Below are 18,963 nucleotides of genomic sequence, written 5' to 3' on the forward strand. Positions count from 1 at the left end.
GAATGAGTGCAGTGGTTAAACTGGTTGGTTTGGGTTAATCATACTGGTTCTGTGTGATTACTGCACTTCAGCCTCAGGTAGGCTAACCTTTAGTCGAAGAGCTCCTCTTGTCATTTATAACACACACCTGTTCAAACTGCCTACCCTTGTTTCTAAAACAGTGATGTAGCTACTCTTTATGAATCCTGAATGAAGAAACATTTTCACAGATTTCAAAAAAATATATAAATGCTTTTAAAACAGGGCTGGTGAACTGTATGTTATGTCAAAGCCAAGGCAACCAAACCAAAATGAATGGTATCTACATATTCCATCTTGCAATGGATGGTGGTATGTTTAATGATCCAAACAAATACGTGTTACATTTCAACACCTTAGAAAGGCAGCCATAACCTGTATTCGTCTGTAATTGTATTTTGATCTGAAAACATCGGACACCAAGATGTCCTTATCTTAACGATAGCTGCTCTATAATAGAAACTTCCTTCACAGATTAACCATATATCACCAGGAGTTGGTTTTTACTGACCAGGAATAAACCTGGTCCTAGTTATTTATATTTTTCGGACAGGTCAACCCTTCTTGCTCAATTCATGAGTTAACCTTGATATTCCCCTCTCAACAGCAACAACTCTGCCCACAAGCAGATTATTCCACTGAAAATTGACTATTTGCATTGCAAGAGGTCACAGTGTCTGTCTGCCAGTGAAACAAGGACAGTGTGTCCACCTCTTACACACGAAAACGAGAGTGAGACATCACTGCCAAAAATGGCAAAGTATCAGATTACTGAGTATCTCCCAAGGCAAGACACAAATGAGTTGCGCAATGTACATGTAGTCAAATCTTTGATTTGCTTCGTCAGCACTTCTGTCATTGTCACTTCCTCTTATAGCTACAGTACTGTATAATACATAAGCAGGATCCCTTTGTAGTTTGAAAAGCCATGGAAGTCAAATGTAAGTTCAAAATGCATGAGAAATAAAACCAAGTGCAATATTTACACTGCATGCAGTTGAATGGTGTGAGAGTTTAGTGTTTGAAAGAGCATTTCTTTGCTCAGACAGTTTATCTGTGACCTCAGCAAACCGTTTGAGTTTCCCCACATAGACCTACATGTATGTGTCGGGTAGAAGCACTCATGCAACAAAAAAAGTATTTTTAAAGGCATTGATATAAGAAACAACTTTGTTATGTCAATACTACATTTGAAATGCAATTAGCGACCTGTCACTTATCATCAAATGGACAAATGAAGCTTAGGTACAGCTTGGATTACAACAGCTAGTCAACAATGGGAGACACAAATACACACACTCACACCAGCGCACACTCCAACAAGTTCTACAGTAGAGTAGCTACTGAATCAGGCTGAGTGGACTAAAGTCACGTGGGCCATAGACCATCACTGGTGAGTCTTTAATGTGTTAGGGTGGACCCATACCATAGGCAGGTCCGGTTGGTACTGTACAGTTGTGGTCAAAAGTTTTGAGAATGCCACAAGTATTGGTCTTCACAAAGTTAGCTGCTTCAGTGTTTTTAGATATTTTTGTCAGATGTTACTATGGTATACTGAAGTATAATTACAAGCATTCCATAAGTGTCAAAGGCTTTTATTGACAATTACATTAAGTTTATGCAAAAAGTCAATATTTGCAGTGTTGACCCTTCTTTTTCAAGACCTCTGCAATCCACCCTGGCATGCTGTCAATTAACTTCTGGGCCACATCCTGACTGATGGCAGCCCATTCTTGCATAACCAATGCTTGGAGTTTGTCCGAATTTGTGGGTTTTTGTTTGTCCGCCCGCCTCTTGAGGATTGACCACAAGTTCTCAATGGGACTAAGGTCTGGGGAGTTTCCTGGCCATGGACCCAAAATGTCGATGTTTTGTTCCCCGAGCCACTTATTTATCACTTTTGCCTTATGGCAAGGTGCTCCATCATGCTGGAAAAGGCATTGTTCGTCACCAAACTGTTCTTGGATGGTTGGGAGAAGTTGCTCTCGGAGGATGTGTTGGTACCATTTTTTATTCATGACTGTGTTCTTAGGCAAAATTGTGAGTGATCCCACTCCCTTGGCTGAGAAGCAACCCCACACATGAATGGTCCCAGGATGCTTTACTGTTGGCATGACACAGGACTGATGGTAGCGCTCACCTTGTCTTCTCCGGACAAGCTTTTTTCCGGATGCCCCAAACAATCGGAAAGGGGATTCATCAGAGAAAATTACTTTACTCCAGTCCTCAGCAGTCCAATCCCTGTACCTTTTGCAGAATATCAGTCTGTCCCTGATGTTTTTCCTGGAGAGAAGTGGCTTCCTCGCTGCCCTTCTTGACACCAGGCCATCCTCCAAAAGTCTTCGCCTCACTGTGCGTGCAGATGCACTCACACCTGCCTGCTGCCATTCCTGAGCAAGCTCTGCACTGGTGGTGCCCCGATCCCACAGCTGAATCAACTTTAGGAGACGGTCCTGGCGCTTGCTGGACTTTCTTGGGCGCCCTGACGCCTTCTTCACAACAATTGAACCTCTCTACTTGAAGTTCTTGATGATCCGATAAATAGTTGATTTAGGTGCAATCTTACTAGCAGCAATATCCTTGCCTGTGAAGCCCTTTTTGTGCAAAGCAATGATGACGGCACGTGTTTCCCTGCAGGTAACCATGGTTAACAGAGGAAGAACAATGATTTCAAGCACCACCCTCCTTTTAAAGCTTCCAGTCTGTTATTCTAACTCAATCAGCATGACAGAGTGATCTCCAGCCTTGTCCTCGTCACCACTCTCACCTGTGTTAACGAGATAATCACTGACATGATGTCAGCTGGTCCTTTTGTGGCAGGGCTGAAATGCAGTGGAAATGTTTGTTTGGGATTAAGTTCATTGTCATGGCAAAGATGGTCTTTGCAATTAATTGCAATTCATCTGATCACTCTTCATAACATTCTGGAGTATATGCAAATTGTCATCATAAAAACTGAGGCAGCAGACTTAGTGAAAATTAATATTTGTGTCATTCTCAAAACTTTTGACCATGACTGTACATCTCTACCCCACAACGATACAAAAGCATCTACGCCCTCTCTCTCTCAAATCAGAAAGACTGGACCCAACATAATTCACATATCACGATCTGCATAAATCTGGGGTACACACAGAAATCAAAATCATATACACACATCACACAACCAAACCGAGCTCGAAATGGAGCTGCATTAACAGAAGGATAACATTTGAAAAATAAATAACTTAAGGTTCTCTTTTAAAAGACACAACTTTGGAGGGGACTACACCCCTTTTTCGTCAGGCGGTAAGATGGACGTCTCTCCATTGGCCCTAGATAAGAGGAAAGATGCGGGGTCCATGTTTTCACAGAGTAACAATGCCCTCTGCTTCCTTCCACTGGTCCATGTTGTTACCAGAGAAAAGTCTTCTGGTAGTCAGATTCACCAGAAGAACAGACTGGTTATCTTCCCTTATGGTCACATGCTCCAGTTATCCCTTCTTATGTTGATCAGAGAGGCTTACAGTAGGTCCATACAGTACAGTACAGTCCCATGGATACAGTGTCCAGTGACGATTGACGGTCAATGAGGCTACAGACACACACAAACACACCTCAAACCTAGATAGAACACACACCTCCCACCTGGGCAGGATACGGGTCAACACACACCCCCACTGGGGGAATAAACCAGCCCCGAGAAGCTGGACAACTCTGACCACAACAACTGAACACACTCACGTACACCTGTGTGCACACACAACCTGATCAGTCATTCCTCTCTATCCCTCTCACCCTCCACCTCTCAGCGTGTGGAGTCTGTGCTGGGTGTGCCCAGTTGGTGCCAGTCTGCCCAGCACTGCCCGGCTGTCAGGGTCTTCAGGGGGATGAAGGCCTCGCCCAGCAGGGTGTTTTCCCAGAATGCACCCTCCCCCAGCACCCGCAGGTGGATCACCCTCTGCTGCAGGTCCCCGCGAGGGATACGGTCATACACCAGCTACGGGGAGAGAGAAGGGACAAATATAATTTTGCCTTCTTGACTCCATTGTAAGATTAATGATTTGTTTTGTTTTGTACTTAGGAACCTTTCCTCACCATCTCGTTGTAGGTGGGGTTGCAGGTGCGTCGCGCAGCCTTGGTCTTCCTCTTGCCGGTTTTCTGGGGGTCTGGGAGGAGGTACAGCTTGACGTAGGGGTCAGGGTCTGTCCCATCCTGCAAGGGTTGCTGGGAAAGACAGAGGGGGGATGGGGATAGTCAGTATATCCACAATAACAGTATACAACTTCATTACATTCTCAATCAGTATGCTGAGCGTACACACACACACACGCATAAACGCATACACTCACCAGGCCTCGTATGTGCATGACCATGATGAAGAGCTTGTCACTCTTATAGGAGATGGAGAGCTTGACCTCTCCTACCACTTTGCCTGAGACCGGAGCCCAACAGATCTCTGGAGGTGGGGGAGAGAGACAGAGACTCAGACAGAGTATGTGTTTAGAGCTGAAAGAGTATGATGTAGGATCTGAATAAGTCTATAGCCTACAGTGTGTGTGTTTATAGTGGCAGGAGGTGTGTGTCCATGCATTGTGTGTGTGACGGGCCAGGGAGGGATGGATCTACAGAGATAGGTGATTCTATTCCTCTGTAAGTGCTGTAGATCCATCTTCATTAGAAAGCCAATCAGGCAGAGCAACAGCTGGAGTTCCATTGACCTCTAACCCTAACCCTGATCCTTAGGTCAATGTAACCAAACACAGCAACCATAACATCTCACTATCCAACTGTGCAAACAGCAATAAGTATGAACTGAAAACTGCTCCCAAAGCAAGAAATGCTGCATGGTCTAAGAGAAATGTAGATAACAGCGTTAGTGTTCGTGTACACCTCTGTGTTTGACATGCTGTGTGATTCCCGACACGTTGTTCAAACAGCGCATAATAAGACCCTAGTCTGTGATTGGTTAAAGTTATCACATAGGCTACTATTCCCGTCGCCAAGGATACAGAGCCACGGGGTCGGCTGATGCTGGTAGATATACTGTGTGGGCGTTTGTTTTTAGTAAGCGATTAACTTTAACCCTGTGCCTACATGCTGTGCAAATGATCTCATTAAAATAATGGTTCCAATCAATAGCTATCAATCCTCTCAGTGAGTAATATGATGAATCACACACTGTGTGGGTGTGTACCTGCAGGTTTGCTCTGCAGTGTGTTCACCACTGTTCCAGGTTTCTCGTCTCTTTGCAGAGGATGGAAGAAAGTGTAGATGAGGTCACACTGAGAGATAGACAAAAGAGAGAGAGAGAGAGGGGGGTAGAGAAGAGGAGGAGGAAGTGTATATTCAGTTAATGACAGAAAACAACAATATGCCAACCTCCATGAGGCCTAATTCATTTACAGGTAGCACATTAACTCACCAGAACACTGTGGGCACTATTTCCAAACTGAAAAATTAAATGCCAATATTTGGGGCTAGCAATTCTAGCTTGTGTTTTAGTTTGTCAAACTGTTCTATTACGGATACAGTGGACGGAAGTTTGCCAGCACTCCGAGGCTGGACAGCTCTGATATGGGCCTGCAGTATCCGCCCTGAGATAGCATGTGTGTTTGTGTGTCTGAGGCTGCAAGGCTGATATGACGCTGCTTCTAAAAGGGAGGGGCTGAATTCTAAGAAACCCTGCAGTCAAACTGAAACCACAGACAGACAGAGACTCTGTACCGATCATTCTGCCTCTATTTTTATAAGCCTGTGCCAGTGTACGTCTGGATATTTATGATGTCAGTTAGAAAAAGAATACAGTAATTTTAAGAATCACATTAGTTTCATACAGTCATTTACACTACAACTTAAACACTGTAAATGGGTTGTTACAGGATTAGGATGACATTCGTGGTCAGTCTAGTGAACACACCAAAGGTCACTGGTTACCTGGGCGACCTCTGGCGCAGCGTGCACCAGATGCCAGACGTATCCGTTCAGCTCATCTTTCCTCCTATCAGCCATCGCCTCTCCTCGAGACCGCCCAATCAAAAAGCGGCTGGGGAAACTGGGAGGGGCATCAAAGGACTTTGCCATGGTTTCACTTTACAGTTGCTACATTTAGTTACTGTAGGTAGTTAGTATGGGTACAGATAGATACCACTGACATAATTTCCTTCAGTTATTTAGACTCCATTAATCTCGGTTAACCCAGAATTTGGTCAGATGCGTAGTCTGTCCACGAGAGATTAATACTCCATTATTATCACTCATATTTTACTATTCCTCTATCACTACTTACAGTTAAGCGTTGTTTCAAGAGAAGGGTTATGTTCTCTGTACATTATCAGTGTGTGTGTGTGTGCATAAGTGTATGTGTGTGTGTTACCTGGGTAGTTTGGACGAGGGGAAGATGAGGCGTAGTTTACTGTGTAGTTCAAAGAACTCCTCAAAGCTCCTCTGTACCAACACTGACTCCTGTTGGCCCTCCCGCTCCACCTTCACCACAAATGCCTGGGGAGAGAGACACACAGGAGTTACATACTGGAGCAAAGTTTATATTTTAAACATATACACTACCGTTCGAAAGTTTGGGGTCACTTAGAAATGTCCTTGTTTTCTAAAGAAAAGCAATTATTATGTCCTTTAAAATATCATCAAATTGATCAGAAATACATTTTAGACATTGTTAATGTTGTAAATGGCTATTGTAGCTGGAAATGGCTGATTTTTAATGGAATATCTACAGAGGCCCATTATCAGCACCCATCAGTCCTGTGTTCCAATGGCACGTTGTGTTTGCTAATCCAAGTTTATCATTTTAAAAGGCTAATTGATCATTAGAAAACCCTTTTGCAATTATGTTAGCACAGCTGAAAACTGTTGTGCTGATTAAAGAAGCAATAAAACTGGCCTTCTTGAGACTAGTTGAGTATCTGCCGCATCAGCAATTGTGGGTTCGATTACAGAATCAAAATGGCCAGAAACAAATAACTTTCTTTTGAAACTCGTCAGTATATTCTTGTTCTGAGAAATTAAGGCTATTCCATGCGAGAAATTGCCAAGCAACTGTAGATCTCGTACAACGCTGTGTACTATCCCTTCACAGAACAGCGCAAACTGGCTTTAACCAGAATAGAAAGAGGAGTGGGAGCCCCCGGTGCACAACTGAGCAAGAGGACAAATACATTAGAGTGTCTTGTTTGAGAAACAGGCGCCTCACAGGTCCTCAACTGGCAGCTTGATTAAATAGTACCCGCAAAACACCAGTCTCAACGTCAACAGTGAAGAGGCGACTCCGGGATGCTGACCTTCTAGGCAGAGTTGCAAAGAAAAAGCCATATCTCAGACTGCCCATCGTAATCTTTTCTTTTTATTGGCCAGTCTGAGATATGGCTTTTTCTTTGCAGCTCTGCCTAGAAGGTCAGCATCCCGGAGTCGCCTCTTCACTGTTGACGTTGAGACTGGTGTTTTGCAGGACTGATGGTTGCTGATACTGGGCCTCTGTACGCCTATGTAGATATTCCATAAAAAGTCAGCCGTTTCCAGCTACAATAGCCATTTACAACATTAACAATGTCTACACTGTATTTCTGATCAATTTGATGTTATTTAAATGGACAAAAAAATTGCTTTTCTTTCGAAAACAAGGAATGGAATATGAATGACAGTCATCCAATATCCTGTGATAGAAATAAGGCCATGCTCATGGAAAACAAATTGTCCTCGCTCATCTGAAATAGCACTGACAGCCACTGCCTGGTGTAGGTGCATATGTTTATACATCCAACTTAAAAAGCTTTCATTTGCTGGGTCTATGTGTATACCTAGTATAGTGTACGACTTATTCCTTGCTTGGCCTTTGCATACAAGCAACTGTAGACTTACGTACAGTACCAGTCAAAATGTTGAATAATAGTAAAGACATCAAAACTATGAGATAACACATATGGAATCATGTAGTAACCAAAAAGGTGTTAAACAAATCAAAATATATTTTATATTTGAGATTCTTCAAAGTAGCCTCCCTTTGCCTTGATGACAGCTTTGCACACTCTTGGCATTCTCTCAACCAGCTTCACCTGGAATGCTTTTCCAACAGTCTTGAAGGAGTTCCCACATATGCTGAGCACTTGTTGGCTGCTTTTCCTTCACTCTGCGGTCCAGCTCATCTCAAACCATCTCAATAGGGTTGAGATCGGGTGATTGTGGAGGCCAGGTCATCTGATGCAGCACTCCATTACTCTCTTTCTTGGTCAAATAGCCATTACACAGCCTGGAGGTCTCACAAAGACACGGCGGTTAGAACCAAAAATCTCAAATTTGGACTCATCAGACCAAAGGACAGATTTCCGCCGGTCTAATGCCCATTGCTCGTGTTTCTTGGCCCAATCAAGTCTCTTCTTCTTATTGGTGTCCTTTAGTAGTGGTTTCTTTGCAGCAATTCGACCATGAATAATAATAATATAATAATATGCCATTTAGCAGACGCTTTTATCCAAAGCGACTTACAGTCATGCGTGCATACATTTTTGTGTATGGGTGGTCCCGGGGATCGAACCCACTACCTTGGCGTTACAAGCGCCGTGCTCTACCAGCTGTGAACCAGGCCTGATTCACACAGTCACCTCTGAACAGCTGATGTTGAGATGTGTCTGTTACTTGAATTCTGTGAAGCATTTAGTTGGGCTGCAATCTGAGGTGCAGTTATTCTAATGAACTTATCCTCTGCAGCAGAGGTAACTCTGGGTCTCCCTTTCCTGTGGCGGTCCTCATGAGAGCCAGTTTCATCATATCACCTGTTGGTTCTTGCTACTGCACTTGAAGAAACTTTCAAAGTTCTTGAAATGTTCTGGCTTGACTGACCTTCATGTTTTAAAATAATGATGTACTGTTGTTTCTCTTTGTTTATTTGACCTGTTCTTGCCAGAATATGGACTTGGTCTTTTACCAAATAGGGCTATCTTCTGTATACCACCCCTACCTTGTCACAACACAACTGATTGTCTCAAATGCATTTAGAAGGAACGAAATTCCACAAATTAACTCTTAACAAGGCACAACTGTTAATTGAAATGCATTCCAGGTGAATACCTCATGAAGCTGGTTGAGAGAATGCCAAGAGTGTGCAAAGCTGTCATCAAGGCAAAGGGGTGGCTACTTTGAAGAATCTCAAATATAACATATTTTGATTTTTTTTAACACTTTTTTGGTTACTACATGACTCCATGTGTGTTATTTCATAGTTTTTATGTATTCACTATTATTCTTCAAAAATAAAGAAAAACCCTGGAATTAGTAGGTGTGTCCAAACCTTTGACTGGTACTGTATGTTTAATTTACTAGGGTTGTAGGTACGTACAGTTGAAGTCGGAAGTTTACATACACCTTAGCCAAATACAATCCTAGTAAAAATTCCCTTTCTTAGGTCAGTTAGGATCACCACTTTATTTTAAGAATGTGAAATGTCAGAATAATAGTAGAGAATGATTTACTTCAGCTTGCTTCAATATATCCACATAATTTTCCTTCCTCATGATGCCATCTATTTTGTGAAGTGCACCAGTCCCTCCTGCAGCAAAGCACCCCCACAGCATGATGCTGCCACCCCTGTCTTTCACGGTTGGGATGGTGTTCTTCGGCTTGCAAGCCTTCCCCCCTTTCCTCCAAACATAATGATGGTCATTATGGCCAAACAGTTCTGTTTTTGTTTCATCAGACCAGAGGACATTTCTCAAAAAAGTACGATCTTTGTCCCCATGTGCAGTTGCAAACCGTAGTCTGGCTTTTTCATGGTGGTTTTGGAGCAGTGACTTCTTCCTTGCTAAGCGGCCTTTCAGGTTATGTCGATATAGGACTCGTTTTACTGTGGATATAGATACTTTTGTACCTGTTTCCTCCAGCATCTTCACAAGGTCCTTTGCTGTTGTTCTGGGATTGATTTGCACTTTTCGCACCAAAGTACGGTCATCTCTAGGAGACAGAAAGTGTCTCCTTCCTGAGCGGTATGAGGGCTGCGTGGTCCCATGGTGTTTATACTTGCGTACTATTGTTCGTACAGATGAACGTGGTACCTTCAGGCGTTTTGAAATTGCTCCCAAGGATGAACCAGACTTGTGGAGGTCTACAATTTCTTTTCTCAGGTCTTGGCTGATTTCTTTTGATTTTCCCATGATGTCAAGCAAAGAGGCACTGAGTTTGAAGGTAGGCCTTGAAATACATCCACAGGTACACCTCCAATTGACTCAAATGATGTCAATTAGCCTATCAGAAGCTTCTACAGCCATGACATCATTTTCAGGAATTTTCCAAGCTGTTTAAAGGCACAGTCAACTTAGTGTATGTAAACTTCTCACCCACTGGAATTGTGATGCAGTGAATTATAAGTGAAATAATCTGTCTGTAAACAATTGTTGGAAAAATTACTATTCCTAACCGACTTGCCTGAACTATAGTTTGTTAACAAGAAATGTGTGGAGTGGTTGAAAAACAAGTTTTAATGACTCCAACCTAAGTGTATGTAAACTTCCGACTTCAACTGTATGACTGTAGACTTACGTATCCTTTGCTGGGGCTGTATGTTCGTATGTGTCGGCAGACAAAGAGGTTGCGGATGAGTCCGTCAGTCTTGAGGGTGTAAACCCGTGGGGCGAAGGAGAGGACAGGACGCTCCTCGGATGAGGCAAACTTCATCTGGGCCAAGTTATGGATGAAGAAGTTCAACTTAGTGGCAACACTGCCCAGACTTGACTCTATCAACCTAGAGAGAGAGAGAGCGAGAGAGAGAGAGAGAGAGAGAGAGAGAGAGAGAGAGAGAGAGAGAGGGAGAGGGAGAGGGAGAGGGAGAGGGAGAGGGAGAGGGAGAGGGAGAGGGAGAGGGAGAGGGAGAGGAGAGAGAGAGAGAGAGAGAGAGAGAGAGAGAGAGAGAGAGAGAGAGAGAGAGAGAGAGAGATAGATAGATAGATAGATAGATAGATAGATAGATAGATAGATAGATAGATAGATAGATAGATAGATAGATAGATAGATAGATAGATAGATAGATAGATAGATAGATAGATAGATAGATAGACAGACAGACAGACAGACAGACAGACAGACAGACAGACAGACAGACAGACAGACAGACAGACAGACAGACAGACAGACAGACAGACAGACAGACAGACAGACAGACAGACAGACAGACAGACAGACAGACAGACAGACAGACAGACAGACAGACAGACAGACAGACAGACAGACAGACAGACAGACAGACAGAGTGAGGAGAGAGAGAGTGAGGGGGGAGAGAAAGATCAGTCAAACAAGAGACAACAACGCAGAGCAGACAAATGGAAAAACCAGACAGAAACACACAGTCTATGACTATACGGTCTATAAGTCTACAGTATAGAGTTATATTCATGAGTCATAGTCTCATGTCAGATGGCGTCACTGCTACGTGACGCTCGTCCCTCAACGTGAGACAATGATACAGACGTACAGTGAAGGAAAAAAGTATTTGATCCCCTGCTGATTTTGTACGTTTGCCCACTGACAAAGACATGATCAGTCTATAGTTTTAATGGTAGGTTTATTTGAACAGTGAGAGACAGAATAACAACAAAAATATCCAGAAAAACGCATGTCAAAAATGTTATAAATTGATTTGCATTTTAATGAGGGAAATAAGTATTTGACCCCTCTGCAAAACATGACTTAGTACTTGGTGGCAAAACCCTTGTTGGCAATCACAGAGGTCAGACGTTTCTTGTAGTTGGCCACCAGGTTTGCACACATCTCAGGAAGGATTTTGTCCCACTCCTCTTTGCAGATCTTCTCCAAGTCATTAAGGTTTCGAGGCTGACGTTTGGCAACTCGAGCCTTCAGCTCCCTCCACAGATTTCCTATGGGATTAAGGTCTGGAGACTGGCTAGGCCACTCCAGGACCTTAATGTGCTTCTTCTTGATCCACTCCTTTGTTGCCTTGGCCGTGTGTTTTGGGTCATTGTCATGCTGGAATACCCATCCACTACCCATTTTCAATGCCCTGGCTGAGGGAATGAGGTTCTCACCCAAGATCTGACGGTACATGGCCCCTTCCATCGTCCCTTTGATTCGGTGAAGTTGTCCTGTTCCCTTAGCAGAAAAACACCCCCAAAGCATAATGTTTCCACCTCCATGTTTGACGGTGGGGATGGTGTTCTTGGGGTCATAGGCAGAATTCGTCCTCCTCCAAACACGGCGAGTTGAGTTGATGCCAAAGAGCTCCATTTTGGTCTCATCTGACCACAACATTTTCACCCAGTTCTCCTCTGAATCATTCAGATGTTCATTGGCAAACTTCAGACGGGCCTGTATATGTGCTTTCTTGAGCAGGGGGACCTTGCGGGCGCTGCAGGATTTCAGTCCTTCACGGCGTAGTGTGTTACCAATTGTTCTCTTGGTGACTATGGTTCCAGCTGCCTTGAGATCATTGACAAGATCCTCCCGTGTAGTTCTGGGCTGATTCCTCGTTCCACCGTTCTCATGATCATTGCAACTCCACGAGGTGAGATCTTGCATGGAGCCCCAGGCCGAGGGAGATTGACAGTTATTTTGTGTTTTTTCCATTTGCGAATAATCGCACCAACTGTTGTCACCTTCTCACCAAGCTGCTTGGCGATGGTCTTGTAGCCCATTCCAGCCTTGTGTAGGTCTACAATCTTGTCCCTGACATCCTTGGAGAGCTCTTTGGTCTTGGCCATGGTGGAGAGTTTGGAATCTGATTGATTGATTGCTTCTGTGGACAGGTGTCTTTTATACAGGTAACAAGCTGAGATTAGGAGCACTCCCTTTAAGAGTGTGCTCCTAATCTCAGCTCGTTACCTGTTTAAAAGACACCTGGGGGCCAGAAATCTTTCTGATTGAGAGGGGGTCAAATACTTATTTCCCTTATTAAAATGCAAATCAATTTATAACATTTTTGACATGCGTTTTTTTTCTGGATTTTTGTTGTTGTTATTCTTCTGTCTCTCACTGTTCAAATAAACCTACCATTAAAATTATAGACTGATCATTTCTTTGTCAGTGGGCAAACGTACAAAATCAGCAGGGGATCAAATACTTTTTTCCCCTCACTGTATTTTTGTGTGTGTGTACCTGGTAAAGTACATGGTGGCGTCAGCCTCAGACTCGTGAGGTCTCAGGGCGTCGTAGACATACTTCAGATCATCCAGATCTGACAGCTCAGGGATGCCACATGACAACATCTACACAGGAGACATAGGAAAACAGTGTGTGTGAGTGTATGTGTGCGCACGTGTGTGTGTGTGCCTGCGTGTAATAATATAATAATATGCCATTTAGCAGACGCTTTTATCCAAAGCGACTTACAGTCATGTGTGCATACATTTTTACGTATGGCGGTCCATATGTACGTACCAGTCCCAGTAGGTTGAGGAAGAGGTGTGCATGTTTGCGGATGAGGTTGTAGGCCTCACAGCACAGGTCCACAAAGTCATGAAAGCGACTGGAAGGTTTGTCTCCTCCGTTGATGACATAGGCCATGTCAGAAGTGAACACAAATGGAGCACGGTCCCTGCCAATCACACACACACAGAGAAACAGTAATCAGAACACAGGGCAATTGGTCTCTACCAATAGGAACAGAACCATCTGTGTCGGTCAGAAAAATACAGTTTTGGGATCCTTGGGATGTCCATATCCTAAGCCCTAACATTAACCCCTACCCTTACCCTAACCATTTTAAATTTCAACTTCAATGGGGTGACATCAGAGTTGGGACATCCCAAGGATTCTAGATAGCAAGGACCCTTCGGTAAGGCATAGCTAAAAACAAAGACTAAGTGGCTAAAGTTGTGATCCTCTGTCCTAGCGATAGGGGATACGGCTAGATTAGAAATTGAAGTTGGGCATACATTTCCCAGCGTACTTTCTGCCTCCAGGGCTCACCGTTTGATGTTGCCGAACATCTGGGCATGTCCCAGGAACTTGCCGAAGTCGATGTGGAACATGTGACCGCTGGTCTTCAGCATGATGTTGTCGTTGTGGCGGTCACAGATACCCAAGATGTAGGTGGCCACACAGCAGCCTGCGCACGAGTAAATGAAGTTCTCCACAGCCTAGCATGACATAGAACAGGGTTAGAGGTTACAGGTCAAAGTGTGTACGACAGAGTGTGTTTGTGAGTTTGAGAAGGAGAGAGAGAGAGTGTGTGTGCGTACGTGTGTGTGCTTGAGAGAGTGAGTGCGTGCATGCATGCGGGCAACAGTGTGCGCGCGCGTTAGTGACCGTACCTTCTCGTACTCGTCCTCTGTAGGGTTGTGTTTCTGTAGCCAGTCAGCCAGGGGGCGGTCCTTAAAGGAACCAGTCACTCCATGTTCCCCCTGGATCTTCCTCAGAGTCTCAGCCTGGGGAATCATCTCCACCATACCTGACACACACACACAGACACACAGACAGACAGAGAGAGAGAGAGAAGGGGAGAGAGGGGAAGGAAGAGAGGGAGAGAGCGGGTGGGATAGAAGGGAGGAGAAAGAGGGGGGAGGATAGAGGTAGAGAGGGGAGTCAGTATTGTAACACATCTCCAATTCATATCCCCCCCCCCTCGCTCTCCCTTCCTCACCTCTGCCTCGTCCAGTAGAGAAGCATCTGAAGATGACCATCCTCATGTCCAGTCCCTCCTGGATCCAGATCTTGTTCATGATGCGGATGATCTGCAAGGTCAGCATGTCCTGGCGCAGGTCATCACCTGACTGGGAAGTAGAGGTCAAACGGCACAAGACAGAGAGGTCACAGAGGTCAAAGGTCAACAAGGGTTCAGAAAAGCACAATGAAGTGGTTTGTTGATTCAGTAGTTTAGAATGTGTGCCTTGAAGATGACGTTGATGTTGTCTCCTCGAGGGTCCAGGTTCTGGAAGGACAGTTTGAGGGGCACGGCGTTGGAGTTGAAGTAGGAGCACGACTGCAGACAGGAGATGAGAGAAAGGATTAGAGATCACACACACACACACACTAAAATACAAAGGAACATACACATACTACAATTGAACACAGAACACCCAGAGGCAAACACAGAACACCCAGAGGCAAACATACAACCAAGCAACCAAAGACACTGTGCATTAGCATTTATGCAAACAAACTATGGGCATGCGTCCCTGTTCCCTACAGTATTCTACTTTTGACCAGGGAATTATCAGAAGTCATTCATAAAAGAGATGATACTTGGGTCAAGGCCAGGAACACAGGCTTAGGCCCAGACTGGCAAGCTTTTAAGCAACTGAGGAATCATTGTGTAAGACAAATCAGAAAGGCTAAATCTGAGTATTATGTAACCACTCTTTCGGATTGTAATGGGAACCCGGCTAAATTCTGGAAAACTGTCAGATCCCTGAAGGGTTCTTCTTCCTCTCTGCCAACAAATTCATTCAGACACAGGCTTCATTACGGAAAAAATTCCATCATTGATGGATTTAATCACCATTTTATTTCAGCGGGCTAAGCCTATTCACAATGATATTGAGCTGGATGCTGATAAAGGAAACTTGCTGAATGACCAGATAGTCAAAGCTTTTCTTTTAGGCTATTTACAGAAAAATAAGTTCTGGATGCTTTGCTAGCAATAGACAACAAGAAATCCACAGGGGGCGACCAATTGGATCCCGGTCTGCTTAAGTGTGCAGCGCCCATCATTGTTGGCTCAATATCCCACATTTTTTATTTAATATTGCTATCAGGAAATATTCCAAAAGTATGGAAATCAGCTCTTGTGCTGCCACTCCATAAGGGCGGGGAGAGTAGTGATCGTAATAATTATCACCTCCTTGTCTTGCTAAGATACTTGAATCCTTGGTAAATATACAACTTGGCTCTTTTTCATCTGAGAAGTGTATTTTTAATTTAAACCAATCAGGCTTTAGGCCTGGGCATAGTGTAGGACTATTACAGCAACCACTTCAGTTGTTAATGATCTTGGCAATGCTTTAGACACTCAAATGAAATGTGCTGCTTTGTTTGTGGACCTGTCAAAAGCTTTTGATACTGTTGATCATGCTATTTTATTGAATAAGTTGTTCTCGATAGGCCTGAGCTCTGAAGCCTGTTCATGGTTTTATGATTATCTTAGTGTCAGACCTCAGGCCATCGTGACTGACAGGGTTTCTTGAATTTCCTGAAGTACACTACCAGTCAAAAGTTTGGACACCTTCTCATTCAAGGGTTTTTCTTTATTTTTACATTGTAGAGTAATAGTGAAGACATCAAAACTATGACATAACACATATGGAATCATGTAGTAACCCAAAAAGTGTTAAACAAATCTAAATATATTTTATATATGAGATTCTTCATGAGGTAGTCACCTGGAATGCATTTCAATTAACAGGTGTGCCTTCTTAAAAGTTAATTTGTGGAATTTCTTTCCTTCTTAATGCGTTTGAGCCAATCAGTTGTGTTGTGACAAGGTAGGGGCGGGGTATACAGAAGATAGCCCTATTTGGTAAAATACCAAGTCCATATTATGGCAAGAACAGGTCAAATAAGCAAAGAGAAACAACATTCCATCATTATTTTAAGGTCAGTCAAGCCGGAAAAAGTGCAGTCGTAAAAACCATCAAGCGCTATGATGAAACTGGCTCTCATGAGGACCGCCACAGGAATGGAAGACCCAGAGTTACCTCTGCTGCAGAGGATAAGTTCATTAGAGTTACCAGCCTCAGAACTGTGTGAATCAGGCCTTCATGGTCAAATTGCTGCAAAGAAACCAATAAGAAGAAGAGACTTGCTTGGGCCAAAAAACACAAGCAATCAGACCGGTGGAAATGTGTCCTTATGTCTGGAGTCTAGATTGGAGATTTTTGGTTCCAACCGCTGTGTCTTTGTGAGAAGCGTTGTTGGTGATTAGATGATCTCCTCATGTGTATTTCCTACCGTAAAGCATGAAGGAGGAGGTGTGATGGTGCTTTGCTGGTGACACTGTCTGTGATTTATTTAGAATTCAAGGCACACTTAACCAGCATGGCTACCACAGCATTCTACAGTGATACGCCATCCCATCTGGTTTGGGCTTAGTGGGACTATCACTTGTTTTTCAACAGGACAATGACCCACACAGCATGGCTACCACAGCATTCTACAGTGATACGCCATCCCATCTGTTTTGGGCTTAGTGGGACTATCATTTGTTTTTCAACAGGACAATGACCCAACACACCTCCAGGCTGTGTAAGGGCTATTTTACCAAGAAGGAGAGTGTTGGAGTGCTGCATCAGATGACCTGGCCTCCACAATCCCCGACCTCCACCCAATTGAGATGGTTTGGGATGAGTCTGACCGCAGAATGAAGGAAAAGCAGCCAACAAGTGCTCAGTATATGTGTGAACTACTTCAAGACTGTTGGAAAAGCATTCCAGGTGAAGCTGGTTGAGAGAATGCCAAGAGTGTGCAAAGCTGTCATCAAGGCAAAGGGTGGCTATTTGAAGAATCTCAAACATAAAGTATATTTTGATTTGTTTAACACTTTTTTGCTTACTACATGATTCCATATGTTATTTCATAGTTTTGATATCTTCACTATTATTATACAATGTAGAAAATAGTAAAAATAAAGTTTTATTACTAATCACTGTATTCTTTACCAAAAGGTTGGCTGGACCTCTTTGAAGTCACTTAGATCACATCATTACACTCTTTTTGTTTACAAAGCCCTGCTCCACAAACTTCCGACTTATTGGTGTCTAGAGAGTTAGGTAAACCAGCCTTTAATCTCCTTGCACCTTACGTGTGGAATGATCTACAATGCACTTTAAAATTGGAGGAATTGATGCCTCTAGGGCATTTCAGACGGTTGTTAGGGGACCTTTTTACTGAAGAATGTGTCTGTTATTTTATGATTGTGTTTTCTTTTTCATGTATTTAATTGTGTATATGAATGTGTAGTTGAATGTGTTTATTATATTTTGATGTGTATTGTGGTGCTATACAGGCCTCATCTGGAAAAGAGACCTTGGTCTCAGCATTGACTCCCTGTCAAAAGAAAGGTTTTATAAAAAACACGTACCTGTATGTTGATGGCTTTGACCAGCATGCCAGGGTTGAGGGGGAGACGGCAGCTGCTACTGACTGAGAAGAACTGCTTGACCTCCTCTAGGCCCTCTCGAAGGATGGCCTGTCTGCTGGAGGGAGAGGCGTCCCGGACACGTTGGGCTACTTTAGCCAGGATGGTGACCAGCCAGCACTGTCTGTCAAACTCCTCTCTTAGACCCCGACCCACACAGCACAGCAGTCCTGCTAACAGGTGCTGGTACCTCCCACTGAACTGACTGTCCTGCAGAGTGTCCTTCAACAACCTGGGAGAGGTAGAGTGAAAGAGAGGTTCAAATCATGTAAAGAAACTGTTTTACAACAATGGCCGTGTTCAAATACTTTCCTTGAGGCAAGCACAGATCTATAAATGATGGTGGCGAAAGCAATGTTACCCTTTCATTTTCACCAATTCAACCAATTCAGTTCTGTATTCTTGTAGGAAAGAAAGAAGAATGCATTTCTGAAGTACTCCAACAGGGCCAATATCTATCTGACTATTGGTCATACTTGGTATTGGTAGTTTATTAGGATCCCCATTAGCTGTTGTGATAGTGAACAGCAAAGCAGCAGCTACTCTTCCTGGGGTCCACACAGAACATGAAACCTGACATAATACAGAACATTAATAGACAACAACAGCTCAAGGACAGAACTGCATACATTTCAAATGTCACACATAGCCTACATATCAGTACATACACACAATAGGGGAGATGCGTTGTGCCGTGAGGTGTTGCTTTATCAGTTTTTTTAAAACCAGGTTTGCTGTTCACTTGAGCAATCTGAGATAGAAGGGAGTTCCATGCAATCATGGCTCTATATAATATTGTATGTTCTCTTGAATTTGTTCTGGATTATGGGACTGTGAAAATACCCCTGGTGGCATGTCTGTTGGAGTAAGGGTGTCTG

The 18,963-nt window shown here is 43.6% G+C and overlaps 1 protein-coding gene across 1 annotated transcript; it reads right to left on the minus strand.

Annotated features, from left to right (window-relative positions):
• Positions 1–3,409: 3,409 nt before the first annotated feature.
• On the minus strand, positions 3,410–18,317 carry LOC311113844 (phosphatidylinositol 4-phosphate 3-kinase C2 domain-containing subunit beta-like; the record flags this gene model as incomplete). The annotated part of the gene is made up of 14 exons (XM_084189137.1): positions 3,410–3,997; positions 4,096–4,224; positions 4,350–4,456; positions 5,195–5,282; positions 5,935–6,052; positions 6,374–6,498; positions 10,543–10,744; positions 13,108–13,217; positions 13,390–13,546; positions 13,921–14,090; positions 14,265–14,401; positions 14,594–14,723; positions 14,840–14,932; positions 18,029–18,317. Coding segments are annotated over 14 exons (2,047 nt in total), but the record flags the coding sequence as incomplete, so codon positions are not given.
• Between the last annotated feature and the right edge of the window lie 646 nt (positions 18,318–18,963).

The sequence above is a fragment of the Coregonus lavaretus genome, assembly GCF_964263955.1.
Source record: "Coregonus lavaretus genome assembly, contig: HAP1_SCAFFOLD_5239, whole genome shotgun sequence".
Classification (NCBI taxonomy): domain Eukaryota; kingdom Metazoa; phylum Chordata; class Actinopteri; order Salmoniformes; family Salmonidae; genus Coregonus; species Coregonus lavaretus.